The 14,085-nt window shown below is 40.2% G+C and overlaps 1 protein-coding gene across 5 annotated transcripts in view; it reads right to left on the reverse strand.

Annotated features, from left to right (window-relative positions):
- The window catches only part of CHST9 (carbohydrate sulfotransferase 9), a 298,929-nt gene that overhangs the window by 122,182 nt on the left and 162,662 nt on the right, over positions 1-14,085 (reverse strand). For all 5 annotated transcript variants that reach the window (XM_055129641.1, XM_004606034.2, XM_055129637.1 and 2 more), the window contains one exon: positions 9,952-9,993. In XM_055129641.1, coding sequence (XP_054985616.1) covers positions 9,952-9,993 — 42 coding nt within the window. The remainder of the gene's footprint in view (positions 1-9,951; positions 9,994-14,085) is intronic.

Here is a 14,085-nt window from a genome sequence, read left to right on the forward strand (position 1 = left end):
AATAAAAAGGGAATGGGTGACTGAATCAAACTGTTACAGTAAGAGAATTGAGAGTTTACTCTAGTATAAGCCAAATGATTACATTCAGATGAAATTCAAGAATAGACCAAGCTGTCCTATGGTTATAGAAACAAAGAATTGGTTGCCTGGGTAGTAGGGATAAGATGGGGAGAGAGGTGATGAGGGCATGGATTGGAATTGAATGGAAAGAGCCTCTAGAGAAATTTAAGGTAGAAGATTTCATATTGCATTTTGGATGTTTTTTCTGCAGAACATATACAATTGTCAAAACTCATTGGACTGTGTGAGCTAGAAATAGGACAGTGGTAAGGTGCTTGCTTGCCTTGCATGTGTTTCAACCAGCTTTTCTTTTTTCAATTTTTATAGTGTTGTTCACAATAATTCATCACATTCAATATTCTAAAACCAACACACCACCATTATACCTTCCCTAACCATTATTTTGAATTTTCCACTACCACCCAGGCCTGCCGCAAAAGCAGATCCTAAATAGTTTATTTTGTATTATGTATTATTTGGGTAGGGCATTTGCCTTGCACGCAGCCGACCCAGGTTCAATTCCTCCGTCCCTCTCGGAGAGCCTGGCAAGGTACCGAGAGTATCCCGCCCGCATGGCAGAGCGTGGCAAGCTACCTGTGGCATATTCAATATGCCAAAAACAGTAACAACAAGTCTCATAATGCATATGTTACTGGTGCCCACTCGAGCAAATCGATGAACAATGGGATGACAGTGCTACAGTGCAACAGTGCTATGTTATGAATGATCTGCTAAAATGATACAAAAACATTTCCTTAGAGGAAAGTGTGTGAAGAGAGTTGTATCTCACCTAGAGACATAAGCTCTTGTATAAGAGATTACTGACATGTTACAGGTAGGGCCTTGTGTGCTTTTTTTAAAAAAAATTTTAACTGAGATTGGTTGTCTTCTGCTTTTGTGTCTGGCCCAGCTTTGGTTCTCAGTACCACATAGTGTTTGCTGAGCCTTTTGGTAGTGATCTTTTAGTGAAAAGCCAGGAGTAATCCCTCAGCGCTGAGAGCTGCCCCCAACCAAATCAAACCAAACCAGCCAACAAAAACCAAAAGCACCCCAAACCTCAAACCAACCCTCTGCTAAGACAACAACAAAAAATGATTGTATTGAACATAAGATTGTACATTTTATTATAGATAGGCTGTACCTCAATTCTTTACAAAGCTTTCATGTTTGAATTCCAGTCATAAAATGATTGAACACCCATCCCCCGACCAGTGTACATTTCCACCACCAATGTCTCCAGTATCCCTCCCAACACCCCCACTTGACCCCTCCTTCTGCCTCTATGAGAGACAATTTCTTTCTTACTCTCCCTCTATTTTCGGGCATTACAGTTTGCAATACAGAGACTGAGTATACCTCAATTCTTAAAGTGAAAAGACCTGATTATCTTCTTAAACATTAACTTGAAATATTTTCCTGCTTTCTAAGCATGAGAAATGTTTTAAAAACGTTCTGTAGAATTTAAATGACCTGGTTTGTAAATTAAAATGTCATTGATATATCTAGTTTTTTTTTAGGTTAATTCCTAAATTTCGAGTGAAGATCAAAAACATAAAAGAAAATTATAAACTTGCCTAACCTCAATACAATACAAAGCAAAAAACCCTGCTCTGAATCAGATTTAAGTTCTCAAGGATGAATGTCATTGCCACAGTATGCCAGCAAGGGGAGTAGTTACACTTTGAGAAGAATTCCATCTTCGTCAGCACTGAATCTTCCTATAGGGCACTTTAAATGAGACCAAAAAAAAAAAATCAACTTTTGGGTGTAACCACAATGGAAATGACAGATCATTTTAATACAGGAGAAGAACATTATAAACCCTGACCTTCTAGATTGCTTTGCACTGCAGTGAGAAGTGGGGGGGACCCCAAATACTTGCAGATCAGCCCATTAAAAATAATATGTTCATGTTAATTCAGGTTCCAAGAAAATATTTTATAGAACAGCTAAATTGACGGTGGGATGCCACTTTTTACTTGTTAATTATTCTGATAGAAGAATGATAAGGCACTTCTCCGTTCCCCCCTCTCAAGAACCCCCACAGTTGCACAGCTGATTTTTATGGATGTGGAACTAGAAGCATCAGTTCAAACAGAATTTGCAAGCTCTTTGACTACTGGAGCCTGAACTTGGTAAGAATGGCAGGAAAGTGCTCTCTCCTTCACATTTTAATCCTCAAACACAGGAGCTTTTCAGTTGAGATGGCTAGGCCACATATCGGAAGGTCTATGTTGCATTTTTTCCCCTATCACCATGTTCATCAATTCTTATAAGATTTGTAAGGCTTAATTCTCATATAAGCTCAAGAAGGCTGTAGGAAAGTCTCTAACTCTCTTCTCCTAGCAGCTTCAGTAATCCTGGACTTACAGAAAAGAATGTTCTGGTTGACAGTGGGAAGCAGGTTCCCCAGGCACCTGCATGAAAGAGTGAGGCCGCCAGCGAGGGGCCTCTCACAATACAGGTAACTGGCACCTTTACTCTCATGCCTCTTCTCTCACTTTAAGAATTCTCATTTCTCTTCTCTGCTCAGAGAAGCTGAACATACAGGAACCAGCATTATGTGACCTAGAAAATGCCCAAAACTACCCCTAGTGTGGGACTGGAGCCTTTGCTTATGGGCAACTCACAAACAGTGCTCACAAACAAAAGATGGACCTCCTCCCTGGGAGCCCCCAAAGTGCAAGGCTTCAGTTTACACCTAAACAACAGCTCCTTCCAGGAACGGAGGGCAGGAGAGCATGCCCATAGATGCCAAGCTAGAGGGCAGGACACAGGATGCGTGGCTGGCACCACATGGTTGCCCACGGTAGCAGCCAGGAGCAACTCCTTTTTTAAAACTTCCTCCCCTCCCCCGGTGACCTTTTCATGAAGGCAGCTAGATTACCCTGAGCCAACATGCGAGCAAAATGGAAAAAGGCATCATCTTCTGTGGCGTGTTCCCTTTAAACTGTAACAGAAGCCCCGCCTGATGGGTTTCTTCCGGAAAATCCAAGGGACATCTGTGAGTTCAATAATCCTAGCAATGGTTTTTAATTACTCCTCCCCACCCATGTCACAGAGGAAGCCTTTCTCCACCCCCAGGTCATCTAAGTATGAAGACACAAAGGTTAGAATGTAGAGAACTGGAATATTTGATGCTGCCTTGAACAGTTTTATCGAGATTCCCAAGTCTGTGGTGTTCTCACTTGGACTGTCTTTTAGCCATCAAGGACTATTCATAGGATTGACCCACATACATCGGAATTGCACTGGCAGCAAATATTTTGAAAGAACAATGAGAAAAATATGCAAATAAAAGACCATGGCACACATACTCTCTATTTTGCATTTGTTACTAAGTGGGGATATAAGTCAAGTTTTTCCAACCAAGTGGGAATTAAACTGAAATCCAGGGGTGCTAAGGAGATAACATAGCAGGCAAGGCGCTGGCCTTGCATGTGGCTGACTCAGGTTTAATCCCTGGTACCCCATATGGTTCCGCTGAATCCACCAAGACTGAGCCCTTAGCACAGAGCCTGGAGTAATCCAGGAGCACAGTCAGGTGTGGCCCCAAGTAAAAAAGAAAAATTAAAACGATAAAAATTAAAAATTTATTTCTTAGGGTTGGAGCACAATGGGTAGGGCGTTTGCCTTGCACGCGGCCAAACCGGGTTTGATTCCCATATGGTTCCCTGAGCACTGTCATGGGTAATTCCTGAGTGTAGAGCCAGGAGTATCCCCTGTGCATCGCTGGGTGTCACTCAAAAAGAAAAAAATTATTTCTCCAGGGTGGCTCAAATCTTTGAGGTATATGAAGAACAGAGATGAGGTATAAGGAGGAAATTATCAAGAAATGGAGACTGAAGAGGAGACAGAAGGAAAGTGGAATTAAGGCTAAAGATATGGATAGTGTTTGTGTTTCTTTTTTATTTGGGGGTAGCTTCTAAAGTGGTGCTCAGGAGGTCTGGGAGTCCGGCCAATGATTGCCCATCAGCTGTGTTCTCCTTGTCGGCGCAAAGACCCAAAGAGGTGATGCTTCTCAGATCTGCAGTGCTGGGGGGTCTCATTGCTTCAGTAGTGCTGGGGCCTCCAGAGCCACATCTGGGGATTCTCAGGACCAGTAAAGTTGCAACTGGTGATGCTCGGGCCATATGGTGGCAGGAATCGAATCTGGGTTGGGTGCATGTCAGCCATGCACACTCACCACTGTATATCTCCCAGCCCTTGTGTTTTATTTTTTATTTATTTTTAATTCTTTTAATTTTTTTATTTAATAACCATGTGGAAAGTTACAAAGCATTCAGGCTTAAGTCTCAGTTATGCAATGGTCGAACACCCATCCCTTCACCAGCGCACATATTCCACCACCAAGAACCCCAGTATACCTCCCCTCCCACCCCCATCCCGCCACCTGTGTAGCTGATAATTTTCACTTTACTTTCTCTCTATTTTGATTAAATTCAATATTTCCACAAAAAAACCTCAATATTATTGTTTGGAGTTTCCCCTCCCCCCAAAAAATCAGACCTGCTAAATAGGAAGATTTGATCATTTGTTTTCCATTGTTGAGAATGAAGAGATATGCGGCTATGGCGGCCGCGCGGTGTTGGATTTCTGTATTTTAGTATTTTAGTAACTAAGTCCAGGGAAGTTTCTGCCAGAAATTGCATCATTGCAAGCTTGTACCTCTCTTTAGTGGTCCTTATAAGATGGCGGTCACCACGCCCTTCCTCCCATCTCCCCCCCACCCCAGAAAGGAAAAGCCTAGAGAGAAGAACCTTTCCCCTCTTGGGGCGGCATGGAGCCATGGCTTGGTTCACAGTCTAGAGACATTTCTGCAAGAAGCTGCTAGTACCAAAAGTAGTTTATCTGGCTTCCGGGATGATGGTCATCCAGCAACGGGGAGGCCGCACGTGTGTGGCCACTCAGGTCACGCAGCATCGGTACCGCCCCCATCCCGAGATCTCGTGTGCATCCCGTTCCTCATGTTCATTCTTAATGTGAACAGAATTGTTTCCTCCAGCAGATCTACAACAAGACTGCTTGCAAACAATGCAGGACTGAAAGCGCAGTTGTGAATCACTTGGGGGTGCTCGGTATGTCATGGGGTGACTAAAGCACGGCTTATAAAGTGCTGATGTGTAATTGTGGCACAGAGAGCAAAGCCAAGGGGAAATGGAATCAGGAAAGGCATTGCATGATGCCTGCCAACCGAGGCAGTCAGAGATGAGATGGACTTCAGAATGCCTCCTGCCAGGGAGGGTAACACCCTGTGGGGCATAAAGATATTAAGACTTAAGACCTCTGGGAACAATCTAAACATTCACAAGTGCACCACAGCTGACCGAGAGGAAGCTATAGGAGGGAAGGTGTTCTCTGGTGAATTTGGGGTGTCTTTGTTTTTTTTCACTGTAGAGGGCTTGGGGAACCAAGCCTGAGGACAGAGATGCAGGCTCCATAACGGTGGTTCCATAACTCCAGTTGAGTTTCTGCAGTTGTATTTTTACAGAAGCTTAGAATTTTGTTTAGATTTGATAGGGTTTTCCAAATGTTTCAAATATTATTCATGGGAGATGCCTATATTCATTACCTCCAAAGATCTTGGACAGGAACTTCGCACCTTGGATTTAGTAGCTCTTTAATGAATAATTACGGAGTGAATGAATCATCCATGTTCCCCAAAGAGGAATGTGTCTTACATTAATTAAAATAGAAATCAATAATGTGCAAGATATAGCCTATATTTGCTTTATTACCCCCATTTGGCAAATTGAGGACGCGCTCCAGCAATTCAAGTTTCCCGCTGAGGAAAGTTTAGTAACTATCAAGATAGATCTTAGCAGTTCTTGGCTGGGCTCCCCAAGGCTCACTAAACATTTTAAGAGGGCACTGGTCATTTTCCTAGTCGCCTGTGAGGTAACCCACTTTCAAATGTGGAGGCAAGAATGTGGTCCCTGCTAGTGGAACCAGTGAATACCATCTCCTTCCTTTTCTCTTGGCTCACATTCTAGTTTTCTATTCTAGAGGAGGTGGGAAATTCTCCCACTATCACTAGTGTGCTAGGGAGGAACTAAAACTTAAAGGGAAGGGTCTGGAGTGATAGTACAGTGGGTAGGGCATTTGCCTTGCACCAGCCGACCCGGGTTCGATTCCCAGCATCTATGGCCCCTGAGTACTGCCAGGAGTAATTCCTGAGTGCAGAGCCAGGAATAACCCCTGTGCATCGCCAGGTGTGACCCAAAAAGCAAAACAAATGCAAAAACAAAAACAAAATAAAAACAAAACTTAAAGGGAAGAGGAGCCTGGGAATAGGTTTTGCGGGGAGGGAGAGGGCAGAAGGAGCAGGCAGAGATCTGGCTGTTCTCGGAACAACAGTTCGGGGTTTACCTCATGGAAGACCATTTGACCTTGGGCAAGCTTGGCAATTCAACTCACTTAAAAATAATAGGAGTCTGTTCATTTCTTCGCCCCATTTTTTGGAAAACAGTATGGACGATTCTCAGAAAACTAGAGGTTGAGCTCCCATTTGACCCAGCAATACCACTGCTGGGAATATATCCCAGAGAGGCAAAAAAGTACAATCGAAACAACATCTGCACATGTATGTTCATCGCAGCACTGTTTACAATAGCCAGAATCTGGAAAAAACCCGAATGCCCCAGAACGGATGACTGGTTGAGGAAACTTTGGTACATCTATACAATGGAATACTATGCAGCTGTTAGAAAAAAGGAAGTCAAGAATTTTGTAGTTAAGTGGATGGGCATGAAAAGTTTCATGCTGAGTGAAATGAGTCAGAAAGAGAGAGACAGACATAGAAAGACTGCACTCATCTATGGTATATAGAATATCAGAGTGGGAGACTAATACCCAAGAACTGTAGAAATAAGTACCAGGAGGTTGACCCCATGGCTTCGAGGCTGGCCTCACCTTCCGGGGAAAGGGCAACTCAGAGAAGCGATCACCAACTACATTGTAGTTGAAGGCCATGTGGGGGAAGGGAGTTGCGGGCTGAATGAGGGCTAGAGACTGAGCACAGCGGCCACTCAACACCTTTATTGCAAACCACAACAGCTAATTAGAGAGAGAGAACAGAAGGGAATGCCCTGCCGCAGTGGCAGGGTGGGGTGGGGAGGAGATGGGATTGGGGAGGGTGGGAGGGACGCCGGGTTTATGGGTGGTGGAGAATGGGCACTGGTGAAGGGATGGGTTCCCGAACTTTGTATGAGGGAAGTATAAGCACAAAAGTGTATAAATCTGTAACTGTACCCTCACGGTGATTCTCTAATTAAAAATAAATAAATTATAAAAAAAATAAAATTAATTAAAAACTTGAAAAAAAATAATAGGAGTCGCTGGTTCAAAGGCAGCAATGTCTGGATAGAAAAGACACTATTCTACCAACCTCATGTGGAGGCTGCACAAGGGGGTCTTGGAGCAGCAGGTCTTAATTTCTGGGATCTGCACTGGATAAGTTTTCAATTGTTCCCACACTGGCACAGAACTTGCTTTCACCTTCTCCAGCTCTAGACCAGACCAGCAAATCATCTATTTCGGCAACTCTGTGGCTTACCGGTACATGTGTTCAGAACAAGGTCTTCATTCCGTTTGAAAACATTTCACATGTCCCCTTCTTGTTTTCATTTTCCATTGCCTTATTTTTCTTTCCCCCAGAGACAATCTCTCCTTCACTAATGGTAATCAACTAGCAGCTCCCATCTGAGTGCATATATTGTATATCCCTTTTCATCAATGATTTTAATAATTTATGCAATCTATGGGTCATCCCAGTTTTATAAACAAGAGCTCTGTGAGGGCTTTCCACATGTATTTTGACTACACAATTATCTTGTTCCTCAATATACAATTTAGCAACTACTTACAATTTAGTATATACTTTTCCATATATATAGTCCAGCAGTCTGTGGATTAAATGGTATGGTGACGCCTACACTGGCTAGATAGTTTTTATCTTTCATGGGTTGCAAATTTCTGTTATATTCCACAGTTTATCTAGAAATAAATGAAAGCTCTCAAACATACATTCTCTCAAAATAATCTATTATATTCATTTTAAAACTCATCCCTTTACCTAATTGCTCCTTCCCACTGCGTCAAGTAGAAGCCACTTCTGTTCTGGGATCCTGAAGATTTTCTCAGGTTTCCTTAGATAATCTGAGTTGTCCTCAGTTGTCTATTTCATTTCTTCACATATTTATTCTATGCAGGTGGCCCTCACATCTTTCTCAGAACTCAGTTACTTTCCAAGCACTTCAAGGGTACAGTTTTTGGTAGTACAACACATACCCCATCTCAGAATTCTATAGCCGATTTTATCTTTTCTGCTTCTCTGGAGCAATACATGTATTTCCATATCTACATAATTTGCACATACTGCTTTGAAATACTGTCCTTTTCTCTGCTTGAAGACATTCCTCTCATTCTTCAAGAATAAACTCATGTTTTACTATGAATGTTTCCCCAGCTCTTTCTTCTAGACTTCATGGTATTTTGCCTGTGTTATGAATCACTTATCACACAAGAAAATGATATTTGTTCATTTCTATCTCAATCTAAGATAGCAAAAACAAAAAGGGGCACGTTTAGCAGTGTTCAGAACTTATTTACTTATTTCTGGCTCTGTCTGTGCTCAGAGGATCATCTGAGGTGCTGGGAATTGAAGCTGGGTCAGCTGTGTGCAAGACAAGTGCCTTATCAGCTATACTATCTCCTGGTCCAAGATGTAAATTTTAGTTATTTATATGCACCTGGAAGCAAAATAGCACGACCTTTGACTACTTCTTCAATAAATGATTCAGTTACTATTTCAAATTTTTCAGCATGCCCCAAAGATGACATCATCTGACTTCTCCTTAAATATTCACTATTATCCTGAGAATTTGTCTTGCTTCTTTGTGAAAATATGAATTTTAAATTTTAAAACAATTATCAGTTGTATGAAATCACAGAAAAGGAAATAATATATTATTTTGAAAGCAAATACATAATGTCATCAGATGATCAATGTTATAGATAATCATCCTGAAATTAAAGTTTATTAAAAGTAAGAGAGCAGGAATTGAGCTAATTCTACTAATATATACTTAGGCTAACATTATACAACGGTAAATTTCATTAGATTGAAATAATGAGTTTGGGGAGGTAGGAAGGAAAAGAAAGAAGCTAGCATGAATTGTGGAAGTTAGAATTTATTAAAAGCAGCAGCTTTATTACTTTCAATACTCATCTGCAAATAAGGTCTAAGGAGACATCTGCATGCATTCTTAATTTAAAACTGAATCTTACTGCTTAAAGACCAATGTATATACTATAACCACAAAAACAATTATTCTGTTCAACCAAGTGACAAACATTCCCTTTCTTGAGCTTATCATATCTCTTCTTTAGAGATAATTCAAATGTTAACTTTCATCCTAGTCTTGGTCAAGGCATTAAAAATTGTGTATTTGAATTAGTAAGATTCTATTGTGTTATAGAGATAAAAATTTCTGGAAAATAAAATCATAGTCTAATGTTTTACAGACGTATTCAATACATTTTAAAACAAGGAAAAATGCAACATTTTCATATAAGTATGAAAACATTAGTTGTGAAACCAGTTATAACAGAAACCTATCTCCAATGTCTTTAGTTTCCTTTGTACATTATTTTAGGACAAGGTTCATGGTTTTCTTCCTTCTCCCCATCTCCAAGACAATAAACCTCTAAAATGCCACTTACTCTGTGAATTCTGCATTGTGGTGGTGGTTATTATTTTAAGAAGATGTTTTCAGTCATCAAATAATTAGTTACAAATTTTAATTAGTTACAAATTTTTCTGATATTCTAGTAGTTGCCCTGCTAATCTACAACTACTTAATTATCAAATACTATGTAAAATTAACTCACGGATTCTGGCTGCAGGTCCCAAGTAGTTTACTGGCTCCCATCCTAGTAAAAAAAGAAAAAGAAAATCGGTATTTCCATCACATCAAAATCATTAATTTTTTTAAAAAATATACCTCTAAGTCTTTGGTACTTTGTTTCTAGCAGAAAAAAATCATGGGAAGGAAAAAATTGTGATATAGATCATAACATCTTTTGTGTTTATGTATGGACTAATAAAGTGGTGAGAGGCTTAGGGTCACTGGCATTAACCTTTAACTTTGCCACAAAAAAGACTACATTAACTTGCAATAGCTGTTAGACAAGAAAAAGAGATTAAGGGCATCCAGATAGGGAAGGAAGAAATCAAACTCTCACTATTTGCAGATGACATGATACTATATCTAGAGAAGCCTAAATCCTCTACTAAGAAACTCTTAGAAAACAATAGACTTATACAGTAAAGTTGCAGGCTACAAAATCAATACCCAAAAATCCATGGCCTTCCTATATACAAACAATGAGGCAGAGGAAAGGGACATGAAAAAAGCAATCCCATTCACAATCGTGCCCCAGAAAATCAAATACCTTGGAATAAGCCTAACCAAGGAAGTAAAAGACCTCTACAAAGAAAACTATAAAACGCTACTCCATGAAATAAAAGAAGACATGAGGAAATGGAAAAATATACCTTGCTCATGGATAGGGAGAATCAATATTGTCAAAATGGCTATACTCCCCAAAGCATTATACAGATTCAACGTGATCCCTATAAGGATACCCATGACATTATTCAAAGAAACGGATCAAGCAATCCTAAAATTCATATGGAACAACAAATGCCCATGGATAGCTAAAACAATTCTTGGCAAAAAGATGATGGGAGGCATCACCCTCCCCAACCCAAACTTTACTACAAAGCGGTAACAATTAAAACAGCATGGTACTGGAACAAAGGCAGACCTGCAGACCAATGGAACAGGGTGGAATATCCCTATACACAACCCCATATATACGATCATCTAATCTTTGATAAGGGAGCAAGAGATGTGAAGTGGAGCAAGGAAAGCCTCTTTAACAAATGGTGCTGGCACAACTGGACAACCACATGCAAAAGAATGGGCATAGACCTCGACCTGACACCATACACAAAAGTCAGATCAAAATGGATTAAGGGCCTCAACATCAGACCACAAACCATAAGGTACATTGAAGACAAGGTCGGCAAAACCCTCCACGATATTGAAGATAAAGGTATCTTCAAAGATGACATGGAACTAAGCAATCTAGTAGAAAAAGAGATCAACAAATGGGACTACATTAAACTAAAAAGCTTCTGCACCGCAAAAGATACAATGACCAAAATACAAAGACGATCTACAGAATGGGAAAGGATATTTACACAATACCCATCAGATAAGGGGTTGATATCAAGGGTATATAAAGCACTGGTTGACTCTACAAGAAGAAAACACCCAACCCCATCAGAAAATGGGGCGAAGAAATGAACAGAAACTTTCCCAAGGAAGAGATACGAATGGCCAAAAGGCACATGAAAAAGTGCTCTACATCACTAATCATCAGAGAGATGCAGATCAAAACAACCATGAGATACAACAACTTGCACACATCCAAAAGAACAAATGCAACCACTGTTGGAGAGGATGTGGGAAGAAAGGGACCCTTCTACACTGCTGGTGGGAATGCCGACTAGTTCAGCCCTTTTGGAAACAATATGGACAATACTCAAAAAACTAGAGATTGAGCTTCCATCTGACCCAGCAATACCACTGCTTGGAATATATCCCAGAGGAGCAAAAAAGTATAGTCGAAATGACATCTGCACTTATATGTTCATCGCAGCACTGTTTACAATAGCCAGAATCTGGAAAAAACCTGAGTGCCCTAGAACAGATGACTGGCTGAAGAAACTTTGGTACATCTATACAATGGAATACTATGCAGCTGTTAGAAAAAAATGAGGTCATGAAGTCTGCATATAAGTGGATCAGCATGGAAAGTATCATACTAAGTGAAATGAGTCAGAAAGAGAGAGACAGACATAGAAAGATTGTGCTCATCTGTGGAATATAGAATAATAGAATAGGAGTCTAACACCTAAGAATAGTAGAAATAAGTACCAGGAGGCTGTCTCCATGGCTTGGAGGCTGGTCTCCCATTCTGGGCAACTCAGAGAAGGGAACACCAAGTAAAATATGGTCGGAGGTCATACGGGGGAAGGGTGATGCGTGAGGAATGTAGACTAGAGACTGAACACAATGGCCACTCAACACCTTTATTGCAAACCACAATACCTAATCAGAGAGAGAGAACAAAAGGGAATATCCTGCCACAGTGGCAGTGTGGGGTGAGGGGAGACGGGACTGGGGAGGGTGGGAGGGATGCTGGGTTTACTGGTGGTGAAGAATGGGCACTGGTGAAGGGATGGGTTCTCGAACTTTGTATGGGGGAAACATGAGCAGAAAAATGTATAAATCTGTAACTGTACCCTCACAGTGAATCACTAATAAAAAAAAAAGACTACATTAATTAATTTATTTTGCTGAGATAAAAAACCCAGGTCTTTACCACTGAGCCATATCCCTAGCCTGAAAAGACAGAGTTGTTTTAGGAGCTCTTCATCAAAGGCATAGACCTGGGAAAGGAGGGAAGAAATAGCTGCAAAATATCCATCACCAGGAAAAAAGTTCCTTAGATTATTTTCAATCGACTATACATCAGTGTGGTAATATGCAAATGCATTTTTTTCAAAATCTTTGTGTAAATCTTAGTGAACATGAATTATATTGTTACCCTAAAATACACTGAGTAATCAATGTATTTTAATTGTAAATAGTAAATAGTAAAATTGTAAGTAGTAAGTAGTAAATAGTAAAATCAATTCGCTGGATATTTAAATCGCTCAGAACTAAAGGTAGTTAACTCTGAAGTCAAGAGATCTAAGAAAAACATATCTTTCAGCGAGTTATTTTACATCCTCATAATCAAGAAGGACCCGTTTTCTTTTCTTTTTATTTATTTATTTATTTTTAAAAATTTATTTTATTTTTTAAAAATTTATTTATTTTTATTTTTTTACTAGTGAGTCACAGTGAGGGTACAGTTACAGATTCAAACATTTTGTGCTTGTTTTTCCCTCATGCAGTGTTCGGGAGCCCATCCCTCCACCAGTGTCCATTCTCCACCACCAATGAACCCAGTATCCCTCCCACCCTTCAATCCCATCCCCCCAGCCCACCGCTCCTCTGTGGCAGGGTATTCCAATCTGTTCTCTCTCTCTCTCCTTTTGGGTGTTGTGGTCTGCAATAGGGGTACTGAGTGGCCATCATGTTTGGACACTAGTCCACTTTCAGCGCGCATTTTCCTTACCACGTGGGATCTCACTCACAATTTACTTGGTGTTCAAGATGGGTCCATTTTTAGCAAAAGAAGTTGCTAACAGTTCGGAGAGACATTACAGTGGGTAGGACATTTGCCTTGCATGCACCTGACCACCGTTTGATCCCTTGCGCCCCAGACAGTCACTGGAGCCCTCCAAGAGTGATCCTTGAGTGTAGAGCCAGATGTAAGCCCTGAACACCACCAGGTGTGGCCCCCCAAACAGAAGAAATTGTAAAAAAGGAAACTTCTAACTATAATGCAACTTACCTTTTCTTTTTTAGTTATATAAAGAGAGAATCCTCAGATCATTTTGAAGACAATTATATATATAGCAATTATATCATTATCCCTTATTTATCTAGATTAGTTCCAATTATTCCCTTAAATAACATTGTGAACGATACAGATTTCATAAAATTATAACATAATATATAGCATGCAAAATATATATTAACATATATTACACACAATATGCCAAAAAAACAGTAACAACAAGTCTCACAATGAAGATGTTACTGGTGCCCACTGGAGCAAATCGATGAACACCTGGAGGACAGTACGACAGTGTTACATACTTGTATACATTGTTTTGTATTCTGCCCACCGTCTTTTGAAAGAATATCCTTTGCAAAGTTTAAGCTTAAAAACTTAAACAACAAAAACAAAACTTTAGCAAGTCTTAGAATGGTCAGATTTAAGCAATGGTAAGATTTATTCCCTGTTCTGCTATCCTGCTTCATTAAATAAATACTATTA

Source organism: Sorex araneus, chromosome 2, assembly GCF_027595985.1.
Source record: "Sorex araneus isolate mSorAra2 chromosome 2, mSorAra2.pri, whole genome shotgun sequence".
NCBI classification, from domain to species: Eukaryota; Metazoa; Chordata; class Mammalia; order Eulipotyphla; family Soricidae; genus Sorex; species Sorex araneus.